General features: G+C 37.6%; 1 protein-coding gene across 4 annotated transcripts in view; it reads right to left on the bottom strand.

The window, feature by feature from the left end:
* HLCS (holocarboxylase synthetase) overlaps positions 1–17,303 on the bottom strand; it is a 128,267-nt gene that overhangs the window by 6,950 nt on the left and 104,014 nt on the right. For all 4 annotated transcript variants that reach the window (XM_054204663.1, XM_054204752.1, XM_054204834.1 and 1 more), the window contains 4 exons: positions 8,242–8,309; positions 7,097–7,257; positions 3,882–3,996; positions 12–225 (listed from right to left, as the gene is read on the bottom strand). In XM_054204663.1, coding sequence (XP_054060638.1) covers positions 12–225; positions 3,882–3,996; positions 7,097–7,257; positions 8,242–8,309 — 558 coding nt within the window. The remainder of the gene's footprint in view (positions 1–11; positions 226–3,881; positions 3,997–7,096; positions 7,258–8,241; positions 8,310–17,303) is intronic.

Here is a 17,303-nt window from a genome sequence, read left to right as displayed (position 1 = left end):
ATTATACCGACCTGTGTACCCAGTACTTGTAGTAACTGGGAAGAACTCCGTTGGGCCCTTTCTCCTGAAAGATATCTATAAGCCTCTCTAGCACAGTTACAGTTCTTGCAATAAGACAGTCTGCAGTCAAAGCCTTCAGCTTTGTCCCCTCTTCCTTATTAAATTTTGTGATGAGATCATTGATGCATATGGTGGGGTTGCTGTTGTTCACATTAAATCCAAAGCCTGAAGAAGACAAACCACAAGAAGAGGACACGATCTGTAAATATGAACACTTTATTACCACCAGAAAATCAGCACTTTATTCAACTACTTGATACGATTATCTCTAAGGATGTTTCTGGTAGCTCTTTTTCTTCAGTCTCTTGCACCTTTAAATCTTCCTACTTGCGTAATTACAAACCACAGACCAGATTTTAGTTTTCTCTTGCCCTTAAAATGCCTCCTCAAAATGGAGAAGCAAATCCAGTGCAGTCCTTTCAACAACACACCATCCTACCAATGAGGCTTAGGAAAATGGTAAGTGGTAACTTGCACGTTGGTTACAATAACATCAAAGTGAGAAATTCTTTTAATCCCTGGAAGCTGACAGGTCATTAGCTAATTGAGAGTAAATCATTGATCATACTTTAAGATGAAGTTTTAGTCTAAAATTTAATTAAGAGACCTTTCTGTTTACTACAGTTAGCTGATCGTGTTTTCTGAAAATCAAGCCTTTTCACTCAGCTGATAAGGCTTGTTTGGCTTGCTCTGAAAAGCCCAGAAGAGTTAAGTTTGCCACATAAGACTCCAGTTTGCTTAATCTATCTTGCCACAGCATATCCTTTAGAAGCCTCAAGTCTCTCGCTGAGATTTCTCCAGCTAGAATAACGTTGGCAGAATGCCTTTCTTATTTAAATATGGCTCTTGGGGCCTTTTTTGCAGCCTGCTGAAACAGGCTTCGAGGGATGTAAAGAAATATATTGTATTACCTGTTTATTTTTTTCTCCTAATAATTTGGATTTTTCTTTCCTCAGACATTTGGGCTAAAACCCCAGCCCGTCAATCAGGTTTAGACGTGATACACCTCCATCTGTAAGAAGGTCCAGATGCACTGTTTTGGAAATTTGCTATTAATGAGACTATTCCTATATGGAAGTACTTTGTATTAACTATGAGAAGAAGGATCTCTTCAGTGAAAAGGAGTTTTTGACTTTCAACTAGTCATAAAATCCATGCAAAGAAAGCCACAGTGATACTAGTACCAATATATAGATCCTACAGAAATAAGGAGAAATGTATTATCAGAAAGAGACAAAGGAAAATGAACTGGAAAATATAATGTGCCATGCCAGCAAATCCCGACTCAGCTGGTTACACTCAAATATGCTACAAGTGAAGAGAGAGTGCCTGCGGCCATTATACTGTGATTGGTACTGTCAGGGTGCATAATGGGGCCTCGGAGTCCATCTGCAGGCTCAGGACACTCAGGCGTGTATGTATGGAGACCACTCCTTAGCAATCCGAAAACTGAAACGGACATGAGACACATACTGAGATGATGAGCTCAGCTGAGGCAGAAGCAGCCAGGGATAAACGCAGTGGCAAAAATGTAGTCAGCTAATTTGAAAAATATTAGGTGCTCAGGACTCTTAGGGTATCTCTGCATTGCCCGTGTGAGATGAGCGAAAAATAAACATTTAGCACGGGCCTTGCAGCGTGCTGATGTGGCTAATACATCGCCAAGTGCCAGGGCTGGCCCTGCCTTCAGCATCCGCGCACTGTTCAGACATGCCTTAGCTACACACAGAGCCAGACAGAACTTTTGCAGGTCAAGCATGTTGGCTGTCCCTTGCATTCCACTTGTGTTTGACTACCTACGTCTGTTCTGAGTCTGGCCCTTACATTAATGAAGCACATTCTTCCGCAGAACTCTTCTTCCAAAAGTCCCACAACAACTAAGTTCTTGAAAAGAAAAAGATTTTTTTAAAAACATGCTTAAAGATATGAACATAAACTGTGTCATTCGTGAGGCCTCAAGCACATGGTAGAGATGAAAAGGCAGTTTTGCCTCTTGCTTATTCTCTGAAATACTTCTCAGAGCAGTGAAGCCATGTAGATGATTTTTGATTTTGATCGTTACCCTCATATATGGAATACCCTTCATTAGTGCCATGTGAACAGTAAGGTCCAGGAAGGGACTCTGCATCACTGTAGAAAGGGGAGGTCTGTCTTACCTTTCCTCTTGTGGAAGTTTGATCTCATTGCTACTACTAACACAAGAAGGCAGATGTCAGGAGTCACCCCTACTACTCTCAGTGACATACACCACTGAAATGACAGACAAGATCCTTGGACTAGCATGCGGCAATTAAGTTTCAATCTTAGAAGCTTCCAGCCAAAAGAAAGTTGATGAAAACACACATCTTTGTATATAGCTCAGGCCTTTCACCAACAAGAAAACTCCTATGGACATCAGAGAGAACGCATACAGAAAGTACCCATTTGAATGTGAATGTTTTGGTGTTCAGAGTAAGCAACACAAGGTCCAAACCAAATATGTGATGTGCAAAGATATATTTGATTAGATGAACTATTTTTGAAGCCATTTTTGCTTGTCTTGTGTTAACCAGAACAGGCTCTGGAAAAACATATGGAAGCAGTAAATGGTTGATGGGGCACAGAGAGACTCTTTTTAAGTGTTCCATTCTGTACATGTAGATTATTTACAAAATGAGGCTGTAACAATTGAACAGAAAATTTAATGATTGAGCATGTTTCACAGAAGGAAGTGATGACTACTTCAACTGTTTAGCTTGTTCGCACCTTAAAATTTATAGCACCTTGACAAAAACGATATCATGTCCACACTTTTTGCAAGATATTTCACTTATCTACTGTGCTATATTCAAATATAAATCAAATACTATGATCTTTTTCTTTAACCTTTTAGACTTGCGAAGGAACCTTCATTTAATTTTTTAGACATAGCACAGATAATTATTTTTGAAACCAGAACCTAGATCTCTGCTAGCAGGTTTCTGAGCACGCCTGACGGATCTGTGCTGCTGGCGGTTAGGGGAAAAATTTTCCTTAACAAATAGCAGAATGATCGTCATACTTGAAATGATCAAAACATCTCAATATTTATTTGTCCACCTAAGTGTCTTCCCCTTTTACAGCACTGGGATTTGCTGGAAAATACACGTACAGTCTCTTCGAGATTAGCTGTGCTACCTTTTTGGAACCAGCCGGCCAGGCAGACTGTTTGTCTTCACAATGAACAAACAGATTGTCACTCTTTTCTCCCTGACCCAGCCTTCCCAACTACTTTGCAGATTTTAATTTTTGAGAGAACTAAAGAACGCAACTGATTAATCAAATCATTAATTCACTGCTGCTTCACCAGCAATGCTGCAGTTTCTAGAAAGGTATCAACAGAAACAAGTTACGGATAAATTTTAAAAGGATGCAAGGAGAAAGTGAAACATTACTATGTGTACGTAGCTCTTCTGATTGAAAAGGCATGTTATTTAACTATTTGTCATGTTGCAAAAAAAGAAAAGAAAAAGAAAAAAAAGGGATAAATTTTTTAGTATATTCTACTAGTTTTGCAATAGATCAAGGAGGACGTTTTTCCTCTCTCATGTAATGCTCTTTGAACTCCACTACGCCAGCCCAGATGCTTGCATTTACGTTTTTTCTTGTCAAGCATATGGAATTATTAAGAAGAATAAAAACATTTACTTTTTGTGCTTACTTTTGATTTAATATTGTGCTTTATTTCCTTATGCCTGCTGTCATTATTTGTTCTTGTCCTTATCATTTGAACTCATAAAGACATTAATAACAAATTTATTCAGACAAAAGCAGTATAGAAAAGCTTGAAAATAGACATTTACCAATAAGTATATGAAACGTTGTTTCAATAAGTGTAGAGTTTACCAGAACTCCACCAAGCTTCATAAGATCGCTGTAGTAAATGTCATTTGGCCATTTCACTCGCAGATCAATCTCCTAAAGAAACAAAACCATACACATTTAGAAACACTTTACTCCCTGAGACTGATAAGATACACAGCTTATTCATCACCCCATATTCTATATTTTCTGTACCTCTTTGCCACACTGAATGTGATCCTGTCCACTGCTCTTCCTAATGAGAACCTATTTAAGTGCTCCACAAATGTTACTGAAAAAGTCATAGTAACATGGTTACATTGTTTACTAAGGAGGTTGGCAGCTGTCAGAGAAAAGTGTCTATTAAAAAAAAATAATATGGCAGATAATAAAGGCTTAGAGTGACCAAAAGGGGGACAAAAGATACTAGAGATTTTCAGTCTCAAAATCGTGAGGTTTTATAGAATTCATTTCCTTCATTCACAAGTGCCTATTAAAGATTTAAAAGATCTATTCAAGAAAGATGCAAACTGTGGCAGCCACTGGGGCTCACTGCTGATAAACAATCAGGGTAAGCCCACAACAGCAGCAACACTCTATTTGAGGATCCTTGCAGAAACCAGACATGGAGACAATGACATCTTGAATTTCAGAAAGGAAATTTGGCAGACAGGAGAAATTCCAGTTCACAACTATGTAAATACCTCAGTAATGTCCTAAATATATTCACGCTTTCGGCAGCTACGCTCAAGCAACACCATGGAGCTGGAAACACAAACTGCTGTGTGACACCGTCCCAGTGCAATAGAGAAGTTTTTGTTGAAACCACAGAACTGAACTGAACTTTGCACCGGCTACTTAAACACAAAAAGAAAGCAAATGTGCTTCCTGTAGTTTGAAAAACTGCATATGACTGTATCCCCAGAGGCAAATTATGGGAGGTGCTCCAGGACTACGAGAGTCGCATTCCCTCCTATTGTAGATTATGAAATCCCTTTACAGGATGTGTGAAAACTGCACCTGGGTCCATGTCTACTTTCCTGACAGATTTAAAGGCCAGAGAGGAGTCCATTACACATACATTGACAGGAAATACTACCTGATTTTGCTATCAAAGCATTCTAAGAGAGAGTATCACCAATTCATATTCACTATGGAAAACAACTTGACTCTTCACACTGGGAAAGGATTTATAGAAGACTCTTGAGACTTCATTCAAAGTATGAGATAGTTACATAGTATTATCAGTGTTAAGAGATATTCCGAAGAGCTATTCAGTAGATCTTATTTAAGGAAAACAAACACCTGTAAGACACCAGACACTAACTCTGCAACTGAAGTCACAGCAAGTATGGAGAACAACCATGCCAACTGGCTATTCTCATGATGTAAACCACACAGCAGAGACTCTGCCACAAAACGGAGTGACAAGGTACTGCACAACTATCCATTAGTCAAAGAAACGATGGGCATCACAAAACACGCTGGGAATGGAGCACCTTCTTGTCTTCACTTACTAGAGAGAGACGCCTGCTGTTCTCAGAATGGGAAAGCAAAGCGCCCTCTTGATACAAGGCCCGTTTACATTTCCAGCACTAACATCCAACAGTAAAACTTCCAATTGAGCTGTGAGATTGTCTCTGTGAGGACCCAGAACAAAGGCCTCAGCCCCTGCCAGCTAGCATAGTCAACACTCTTGACAATCCTAAAAAATATGACTGGCTGATAAACTGAGACACAGGTATTTTAGACTTCTGAATGGAAATCCTCAGATGGACTTTGAGCATAGTGCATGACATTAAAATGTGTTAAAGTATTATTAGGATTCTGACATACATAGAGGTATGGAAATCTGGAGGAGAGAATGAAACCTCATCTATAGATTAGCACATTGTTTGCAGCTACTGCAGTTTGTACGGCACAGATGTCCGTCTGACATAAAGAAAAGCCCTCCGTTACCTAAGTCTAAAGGGGAAATTTAAGCATTGAGTTTCTGATAAATCTTTGAATTTCCTTGCTTTAACGTATTTGAATCCAGACCCTTAACATTGGTTTCACCCGCTGTCTAAGGTGGATGCACTGTCAAAGAGATTCAGTAGCTTTGTCTTGGTCATAGCAAGCTATATGTTGTACATGTACTGTGTACAGTACATGTATTACTGATACATTCTATTTTTATATTAGTATTTAGTAATTCCATCACCTTTTTCCTCATAAATGGAATAAAATAAAAAATGCCACAGTACACCAGGGTAGGCATACAGAAGCAAAAACACCCCTATTCATAAATTAACTCCTTCCCCAGTCAGACTCATATTTTATAAAACTAACTCTTGTGCCTTCTATTTTAAACGGTTAAATTATTCACTCTAGCCAAATATTTTATATTGCAAATTTTAGCCTGAAGCATTTTGTTTTTATAGTCAAGTTATGAAGCACTGAAGTTAGAAGGTTTTAATAGAAAGGCTGACAGACCTTAAACTACAGCAAAGCTACTGGGTGCCACTATAATAAAGTTCATGTGTAAATGTGTATAAGTCATTGATTTTCTGTAATATAGGAAACATATGCTTTAGTTAACTACTTCTGTAAAATACCAAAGTTTTATAGTTAGCAAATATTAGGAAATGGTAACATTAAAAAGAAGATATATGAGGTGATGAAGAAGACTGGTTCTTCATTTTAATACTGATGACAGGACACTTGATTCCCTCTTGAGAGCAATACTCCTAAGTTCTTGCTTTAGAAATCAGTTTGCAACCTTAAACAAGGGTTGGAAAAATCCTTTAAAAGGGATAAAGTGGTCACTGAAACAGCACCAACAAAAAAAGCAGAAAAGGATTTGTCAGTTTTATTCATTTTTCCTCCTCCCTCTTCCCCAGCTCCTTCGAAATCAAAACAAATTAACTCAATTGTTAGACAAACAAAATTGACATTTTCTTTACTGCTGAAAACTAAGTCTCCAGTTTCATAAGATTATGAGTGAAATGAATGCGGTACACTTAATCAGCTCAATAAAAGACATTATTCATCATATGTATACTAGATTTCTTAAAACACATAAATAACCAAGCATGTATGAAGGGTAAGTTACCGCTATATTAATGCTGAAGAACTGTATTACACATTCAGTCATTCTATGCATAGGAGACATAGTTAAAATCTGAATTTAATGAAAATGGAAACAGGAATTTTGAGATAAATTAGAATGAGATACCTCATATCCTGGTATTGATCTAACTGACTCTACCACTGCCAAGGACACCAGGTGTTGAACAAACGGAATTCTCTGGCCCAGGTTGGAATGTAGAGGAATGGTGATATGTAAAGTGGCGAGCGCACAGCCCACAGGACTGAGCCACACATTTCCACCACGACCTGGGGGGGGGGAAAAAAGGTTAATTTCAATTCAAGAAAAAAATTTATAGAAAAGATCACTTTGTTAATGTAGACAACTGCAAAAGAGAGATTCAATAGTATCCATCCAAGAATCTACTGTAAGTCCTATAATGGAGTTTCCAAACTAATTTTGAAAGAAAAATGGTTAAAGTGCAAAGCTTTTGCTTTAAAAAAACAGCAGGTTGTTTCATGTGCATGCTGCTACTTGGTTTCCTAGAATGTCCTAAATGACTTGCTTAAATTTTTCTGGTAACGTACACATTTCAAAAAGTCTTGCTTTGTTTAAGTGAAGAAGTATTTGTGAAGATGCTCTGTGTGCACCTAGAAATCCATCCACATTGTGAGTCAACTTGACACAAGCTAGATCTGTACCAAAAGCTAGGTAACCATCTTCACGTCGATCTGTACTCAAAAGAGCTTATTAGGTTGGGCACTGTGTTCTTCTAATAAAACAAATATGGCTTTTAAATCAGTGATAGCTCCTTCCTGGGAAAGAGACAGAACTTGCTCACGTTTATCTGCCAAAGGTTGTGAAAGCCCACATGACAGTTCAAGCCGGTCTTGCAGACTCAAGAAACCTCCACCTCAGAGCAAGTCAAGACCCAGTCATGTTCCAGTTAAGTCAAAAGGAGTTCTGATTTGGAAGTCTGACTTGTATTACACTAAATGTAGTGATGGCAGTTTCCATGACTGGAGAGACTTTTTGGCAGAGAGTAGAAGACCACTAAATCATTTCTGCAAAAGCCACCAAACATCCTGAAAATGTTTACTTTTGTCTCTATGAACTTACGTTTTGAGTTGGAATCCACAGTTCAAGCGAGAGGAGAAGAGGACATGATTATTCTATAGATTATATTATAAAAAATACTCACAGTGTATCTTTAAGGCAGCTAAGTGACATTAAAATGACCTATTTCATATGTTTAATACACATTTATTAGCATGAGAAGGAACTTTACTCACCTTTCCCTTGAGTTTGTCGAACAGCAATTGCTATTAAACCCATCTCCTCAGGCAACTCGAACATTAACCTGCCAATTAGGAAAAAAAAAACCCCATGCTTATCAGCTGGAACACTAAGCTACATTCATGAAAATCTAGGCTTAAATATCAGGTAATATTTTACGTTAACATTGCACTACCATTTATTCGTTTTCAGTTAACATTTATTCTTGACCAAAAAGCATTAGAATATTAAAAAAAGATTAACTGAAAAACGACCATGTAAAACATTACTATATCTATTACACTGGAAAAAGTTATAGCCATAGTTCATTTAAGGTACTTTCTGATAACATACGTTTTGTATTTCTTCACGTTTTCTTGAAGTGCGTATTTTTAGTGTGTCGCTATCTTCAGTAAGTGACAACTAGCAATTCTAGACATTTGTTTCTACTTACAGCAAATTTTTGTTCATACTACAGAATATAAGAGCAGCAGTTTCTGATTATTTAGAAAACCAATATGGTGGCAATAAAGCAGTTTAAAAGATACACAATCCCCTGAGAACTAATTATGATTTAACTACAGTAAATAAATCTACACCTTCTGAGAACTCTAGAGAACACTGGCTTATTTTAGGCTTGTGTTCTGCTTTTAAAATAGTTTCACTTAAAAGAATACTAACTTTCCTCTGGGGATAAGTAGAAAGTGCACTTTAACACCACCAAATGAGTCAACGCTAGACTTAAAAAAAGAAGAAAAAACCCTACTGTGAGAACTTCATTCAAGCCACTTTAAAACAGATCTGAACTGTACTATGATCCTCCTCCATTTCACATTTTCAGGAAGAGTTATTTAACAGATAAAACAGATATTCAAGATGTGGCCAGCAAGGTAAACCCAGAAAGTGATTTATAGCCTACAAACTAACTTCTAATATGGGCACAAATATCACACTGTTCGTTCATATAAAAGCGATCTTGTCTTGGAGATAAGTGCAGTCCACATCAGCAAAAAGTACCATTCAAAACTACTTCCTCTGAATTTAAGATACGTATGAAAGGTATTCCAAATTTTGCAATCAAGTGAGTATCCACGGGCAGCAGGGACCAGCTGCAAGCAGAAGTGTCCCCCCACCGCCCACAGACAGACGTCTTTAGGCTGGTGACAAGTTAAGGAAATATCCATCCCTCCTGCTTCGCAGGTTCAAAAGCAGGGCTTCAGAAACTCTTGGGGCTGTATTGGTAGCAAAAAGCATGAAGGATCCCCAGGGCTTCAGAATAGCTTTCAAATGGCTGACTTGCTTTCAGAATGACCAAAATGAGAGGTTATCAGAGGGCCAAAGCAAAGTCTGGACTACAAATGCCTTTGCTAATTAGAAATACTTGAACCCAAACTGACAGAAGCCGTAACAGGCTCCACGATGGTTTCCCACATTACTGCTGAATCAGAGAGATGTTGTTAAAGAGCAATAGCCACAAGATCTCTTTGCCAGTCCCCTTCCAGTTCACGTGAAATACAGCTCGATAATTCCTTCCTTTGGACCCTATGGATTACATATTGAGACCAGGCTCACCCATCTACCAGCAAACTTCAACATTAAAAGGTTGCCTCTTCTTACACGGGGACTTAGGCAAAAAGCCTCCATAGCTTTTTATGCCCATGAGGCTTCAGCCCTGTCTTCTGGGAACAGCATGATTTCAGTTACAACACCAAGTTCATGGTTTTGCAACATGAAAATCTAATTTAAATTTGGAAGCACATTTAGGAAGAGATTACAGGCTTTGTCAAAATACATCGATTTCTGTTACTTCTCCATTTACATATTTGTTTTTAAGTAGAAAAAAAAAAAAGTCATGTGTTGCCATGACGGGAGGAAAATAATCAGGGAAAGAAGTTAATTACGAATCCAAAAAACAGACTTCTAGAACAAAGAGATATGATTAACAGAATGTATGAATGTAGCTATTAGAGGCTTGGCAGCAGGTAACAACATATTAAATGCAGAGACCAAGTCTGTACTTTTAAGGGCCATGAAGAAATTCTTTAACAGACACAACATGGGGAAGTTGTTAATACTCAGACTGATACAGCAAGAGACAGATAGATTTATTTTTACTACTTCCTGAGATTGTGCTGGAATTACCATGAAGCCTACGATAATAAAAAACTCTACACAACCGCCCCCCCAAACTTCAGAGCTTTGTAAATTTTTTGTGCTTGTTAGTTTTTTTTCTGGGAGAAACAACTTGTATTTTCCTTACCAGAAAGAGTAACTGTACGTGCACTTTTTTACATATTGACTTCCCTTCTTTTCTTTCAACTTAATCAGTTGCAGATTTAACAATTTCATTTTCTGTAGGGCGACTTAATCACAGTGCTAACCACATTCTCCCCCCAAGATTTTTGCCTTCAAGAAATTCTCTGTTCTTCTTTGTGCTCTTTAACTACCTTCCTCTACATATTAAGTCAAAAGACAACACTGAGATACAAGAGTAGGGAAACCCGAAACATCTGAAGACAAATTTACCCATCAGGAAGAATATCAGATGGCATATATATGACCATAGAAGATGATACTAGAATTTAATGTAAATTTCTCTTTTCTGCCTTGAACATTTTTGTGGTATTTTCCAAAACGTGAGCAAGGCACTTTTAGTATTCAAGAATATTAAACCAGCTGAAATATTAAGAGAGAGACTCCAGCATAATTTTTTATACAAATGCCCTCCTCCCACCCTGTAGTGCATACCATGAATGCTGTCATAAGTAATAAACAATAATTGTTTTATAGAAATTTCAAGTCTAAGGAGGACTCTGTCTTCATGGCTAGTCAACACAATGACTTTTCTTCCTACATGAACGTAAAATGGGAATTGAAACCACAAAAACTATGTTTGAATAATGTTAACGGCCTGACAACTATAAATTTCATTGATGTTGTGGGTTTAAGGTTGAAACTCTCATTAATGCATCCTGCTGTGTTACAGTATTGCAGAGGTATTACAACAGGCAGCATTACATTCCAGATGTTAAAATACCTGGGCACAAGAGGGTAAGTTATGAACAGATTTCTACCTTCACTTCAAGTTTCTTTTCTGAAAATCTCACTCTTAAATAGCTTGTTTATACAATATTATAAAAGCAAATTAAAAAAACTGTTTCCATTTTTAGTCAAATTGAAAGGAACATGCCTTCTGACGAGTCTCCTGTATTATTTTGGACAAAAAGGTGCCCTGAACACTTGTTTTACTACTTCACATCCTCTGTTTCTGTCCATTATGTCCAATTTGAAAACGAGCAGTGTGCCTACCAATATTTTTCCTAAACTCTCCTCCATTGCTTTCCATCTCCTTTTCATAGTCCTCAACTGCATGACGCTGCGTCTGATTCCAAGCTCTGTGTGCGGAATGGCCTGCCAAGGGGTGTGTTGGCCAAGGAGAACAGGTAACTCTTGAGTCCACGATGCAGACTCCTTGGTGGCAACATTGATTTGGGTCTCTCTCTCCTACCTGGTAGCCTGTTTCTATGAGAACATGAATACCTGAAGGAGCTCAAAGATATGGAGGTCTTCTGTACAACAGGCAGTAGACTGACTGAGAGCTGGTGGGTCACAGAGAAGCCACCAAGAATGACATTACGGTGGGAGTTTGTTACAGACCATCTAATCAGAATGAGGAAGTGGAAAAAGTCTTTTTGAGCAACTCGAGGACATCTGCAGATCACAGATCCCGACTGTGATTCCCATCTCCCAATATCTGCTAAAAGGGATACCAAGTGGGAGGCAGGCAATCCAGCTGACTTGTGGGGGATGCTAGGGACGAGCTCTTAACAGAAATTATCAGATGATCAACTGGAGTGATAGACTCACTCTGCTACAATCAAGGGAGAGCTGACTGGGGAGGTGGCAATCTGTAGTGTTTTGGCCGTAGCAAACATGAATCAATGCTGTTCATGATCCTGACAGGAATGAGGAATGCAAGTAACAGAGTACAATCCCAGGATTTCATGAGAGCAGGATCTGGTTTATTCAGGGACCTGATAAATGTGATCTTATGAGAGTCACCTCTGAAGGGTAAGGGAACTCAACAGACCTGGTCTTTAAAGACAACTTCCCACTGACAAAATAACAGCCCGTCACAATACTGAGGAAAAGAAGCAGATGGACAAGGAGTCTGGTTTGGCTAACAAGGGAATTACTGACTGTAAAAAAAGTGTACAAAAGAGATGGAAGGAAGGAGAAACGCTAAAAAGGAGAAATGCAGAAACATTGTCCGGACAAGCAAGGATGATGTTAGGAAAGCTGAAGCTCAACTGTATTAGAGATTGTGAAGAAACATAGGCACAGGAACTTCTGCTGCTACATTTTAAGAATAAACAAGGAAAATGTGGGCTAGCAGCTGACTGAGGCAAAAGCACAGTGGAAACACAGAAAGCTGAGTTACTCAATACATTCTTTGCCCCAGTCTTCACCAACAAGGTCTCCCAGGCCTTTATACATACAGACGGGGTTCAAGGAGAATAGTAAATACCAACAGTAGAAAAGGATTGATGTCATAAATCTCTTGAGAAATCTTGACTCATACAAGTTCCATGAGAGCAGATGAGATGCATCTGACAGCGCTGAGAGAGCTGGCTGATAGCACATCAAGGCTGCTTTCTGTCATCATGGCCACGGAGATTGGGGAAGTCCCAGATGAATGGAGAAGGGCAAATGTTGCAACTGTCTTCAAGATGGTCTTTCACAGCACCCTTGTATCCAATTTTGACTACTGTGGTCTAGATGGATGCACTACCAGATGAACAAAAAGTATTTGGATTCTGGGATTGAAAAGTAATGGTCTGTACTCTACCTGTCGGCTGGCTACAATTGCAATTCCTCAAGGGTTTATTCTGAGACCTACCCTATTTAATATCTTAATATCTTTACCAACGACCTGTAGGAGGAAATGGCATGCACATTAACCAAGCTTGGAAATAACACTGAACTATGAGGATAACTAAGCTTTGCAATAGGATGCCCAGAAAGGCTGTGGAGTATTTCTGTCCTTGGAGGTTTTCAATATCTAACAGGAAAAAACCCTGAGCAAGCTACTCTGAATTCATTGTTGACCCTGCTTAAAAGGAGGAGATTGGACTACAGGCCTTCAGGATCCCTTCCAATCTGAATGATTCTTTGACTCCAGGAAATGTACAGAAACTTGGTATCTCTGGTGTTTCTAGCTGTCCTTTAAATTTGGTTGAAATCAGTCAGAAAGTAGCCACTAGCTACCAATTAGTAATTACTAAATTAGCAACTTAGCCCAAAGGCTATTCACTGGAATCCCCAATCCCAAGTAGGGTCTGAGATTAAAGTAATTTTCACACTCTCTTACTAGCCAAAATATTTAATTTTCTCCATCTTCCACTTTCCATGCAGTATTTTATACACGACCAGGTGCAACACGCAGGATCCCAAAAGATTGACTGCCACAGTTAAGACAGGTAGAAGAACACGTAAACTGTTAATCCTACCAAGGCTTACTTAAATGACAGGAATCTTACTGCTCTGTACTGTTATAACTTTGCCTATATGCAGCAGGCAAAATATGTGCCAGAATACACTATTACATGAATGCACTCTTCTGTTCTATTGCAAAAATTCATAGCTTCTTTCACTTTATAGTGGGTTTCCCTATAGCAATGTTAGTATAGAAAGGACCATTTACTGTCAAATTCTCTTTGAACTCCTTAAATACATTAAAGTCCTACATCAGTGAGAAAAAGTGTTAAGGGATTACAATGTCCCAGACTTGTGGAAAACTAAAAAAGTACTGGAACCTTGGACTGCTAGTTTCTTGTATCTTACCTCAATAAATACTACAAAAAGAAGATTGTCCTATACTAGTCATGACATTTTCAGCAAGGAATAATCCATTGATACTATGAATGACATAGGTTAGCAACTTATATATACTTTGGCTCATTAGTTAGTCTTTGAGGGCAGTGCACTACTAACAATATAGTTTCAACAAAATTGCAATACATAAGAAGACTCTCAGTAGGGCAAAGTTATGCGAGTTATTTTTCAGCTGGATCAGTGCTCTAATCTGGCTCACCATAAATGAACACTGCTGTTGGCAAAAGGGAAGCAACAGTAAAAGAGGCCAGTAGACAGAAGGGAAGACCAAATCACCTCTTTCTTACCGCCCATGTACTTATGCTTGATTTAAATTACCGCATTATGGCCTCAGAATAGTGCATGCTTTGCTTGTGGAATTGCTTTGAGAATCAGGCCTGCTGAACAGGCAGGGTAAAACTCTACCATTAAATGGTCATTTTTTCTGCTCACTGCATTTTTCAGCTGGTAATTTTCTTGTCTCTGTATTTTTATACCAGATATTTTATAATTAGTCCTTTGTATATGTTTATAGGCCTTTCCTCTTAAAAAAAAAAAGAAAAAGAGAATTTTAAAACACAGTACCATACAGCTAAAGGTGTCAGGAAACATACCCAAATAAGAAAGGACTCCAAAAAATTGGTTTGCCAACAAAATGCCAGTAAAATTTGAAACCTGGGTTCAGACACACTGGTAATGTTCCAAAACTGAAAACTTAAAGAACTTCTTTATTCAGTAAATCAGCTGCTCTGTGAATATCATCAGGACCACAAAGTTACAGTAAAGGAGGGAGTTTCCAAGGGAGATGTGAGGAGAGTTTAGGGGTTTAAGTTGTTTCAATTCTTAATTTGAAAAGCAAAAACCTGTACTGTTTTGAACAATTTATTTCATTTTTTTTTCTTATAATAAGTAATCTTCTCAATTCATGACGTTCCTTTATTTGAGAAAGCTACCTGAAGCGTACTGATAAGTTAATACAGGACAAATGGAAATGAAACAGATTTCATTAAAAAAATGAACTCTAGTGCCAAGATTTAAGAAACAGAGTAGTTGCTGGAATGCAGTGAAACATATTTATCATAACATGTTAAGAACAGAATCTTCAGAGTGGAATAAAAAGTTATAAACATATTGACCAAAAACAGATCTAAAGCCTCTTGTCCAAAGTAAAGCACAGCACAGATGCTATAAAAGAACTTAAAACATACAGACCAATGCAGCCTGTAGTGATGTCACTTTTAACAGTAATTTCATCACACTTCATTAGATAAGAGTGTACAAGTTTGGTCACTGTCTGAGAGGGAAACCTTAAAGTACCCTCATACAGTACGGCAAGAAACAACAGCATTTCAGTAAGGTGGCAAATGTATTTTAAATCAGCATTGGATTTGCCAACTTATAGTGTGAGGCATCACAAGCATTAGTATCTCAAAAGTAATCCATTGTGATTCTGAACTCAGACAATATTACTTGAAGTCGCCTCTCAGATAAAATAGCAAACCAAGAACTTTTTGCATACACAGCGATTTTAACTTGATATTCTGGCCAATTTCTAGTCTGGGTAATTACATTTCCTTATGAAAATTTCTCTGCAATTTACTAAGACAGCACTTCATTTCCTGTCTTAAATCATACAGGGTGTTAAATAGTTGCCACGTTCCACCAGAGAAGTGATGAAGTTATTCCCAAGTAGCCACTCAAACAGTTAGGGTTAATGTAGAACAAAAGACACTGGACATATCGTGTAAATTAAAGTGAGCATGAAAAAGAATTCTATGTGAGCAGAAACTAGCTGCCCTTCCCAGATCCTTCAGAGAGGTTTCCACTGCAAACTGGGAAAAATTAAAGCATTTTAACAAAGACATTCATTCCTTGCTAAATAACTGTAGAAGACCTAAAAAATTAGCTGTAACACTTACTGTCCTTCGATTCATAATTTTTCTTTATACTTTCACTACTGAAAGTTTCATCAAAACCAGTCATACTTAAAATCACAAAAGTAATTTATAGTTAAAAGAATACTCTAAAAGCCTTTGACTTTTCCTCTACAATCGGCTTTCTTTTCTTTCATTTTATGCCTGCAACATACATTGTGCTCCAAATTTAGGCCCTGGTGGTTTATCATAAAGGTAATGTGGTTGTGGCTATAAACCTAAGGATGTAGTAAGTTTCCAGTCTTCCTAATCCAATGCTAACTGAAAAATAATTTTATTTTTTCTCCTCTTTCTAAAGGTAAACTTAATAGTTTTCCTACACTAAAACAAGAGGTAGCATATTTTTACATTGTTTGACACTTCTTGTGGTCTATAGATTTTACCTTTGGGGGACCTTTCAGTTAGCTTAACACTCTTTCTGAAAAATATTTTTAACACGAAAAACAATTAACTAAAATTTCATATAAATTTCTTTGTTACCACTGTTTTCCTTGTCTGAAAGCATCTCAGTTTGAATTTTAAAATTTCCACGTGTCTCTCTCGCCATGTAATTTAAAAATAAACACAGAACTTCTAAGTTCTAAACGCTTGTTCATTTTCTTATTTCTATGCTATGGGATACACTGTGCAACGTCTGTTACAAGCATTGTCATGAAGATCGGAATTTGACACATTACTTGGCATTAAATCAAACCTTCATAATTTTGCCCAGGTGTTACAATTATTAAGAAAACAACTATAGCTTCATAAACTGGCAGGTAAAGCACAATTATTTTACTGGCATGTATGTTTTTCCATTAAGCACTGTGAAATACGAAATCTTTGAAAAAAAATACTACTAACATGTTTTTACTGTGCAAAAGCAAATCAAAAGCATGGTGTTCCTTCTATGTCAATAAGCCCGGAATTCAATTGCAAAACTTGCACAGACAAAAATACCAGTTTTTTTCTCTTTCTTTATTAAAAATAACCTAGATGTGTAGCATCTAGAATTTTCTCAAGTATAATGTAAGAGATTAATGCAAACCTGGGGAAAAAAGTATGGTTTTGTTTAAAAAAAAATAAGTGTTCCAGTGAGAGACATTTTTTACATAAGTTCTTAGAAAATGTCAATTTAGGTCTAAAATGTTAGTTATCATTGGAAATACTTTCTTTAGCAAGAGAAGTTTAGAATATTATTTTTTTAAAGGCATTATTAGGCCTGATCAGATGTTTTCCATATACATAATTTTTCATAAAAAATACAGATTCAGAAAAGTCACTGTTCTCTT

This window comes from Rissa tridactyla, chromosome 1 (assembly GCF_028500815.1).
Source record: "Rissa tridactyla isolate bRisTri1 chromosome 1, bRisTri1.patW.cur.20221130, whole genome shotgun sequence".
Lineage (NCBI taxonomy): Eukaryota > Metazoa > Chordata > Aves > Charadriiformes > Laridae > Rissa > Rissa tridactyla.
This window is presented reverse-complemented; position numbering and strand designations above follow the sequence as displayed.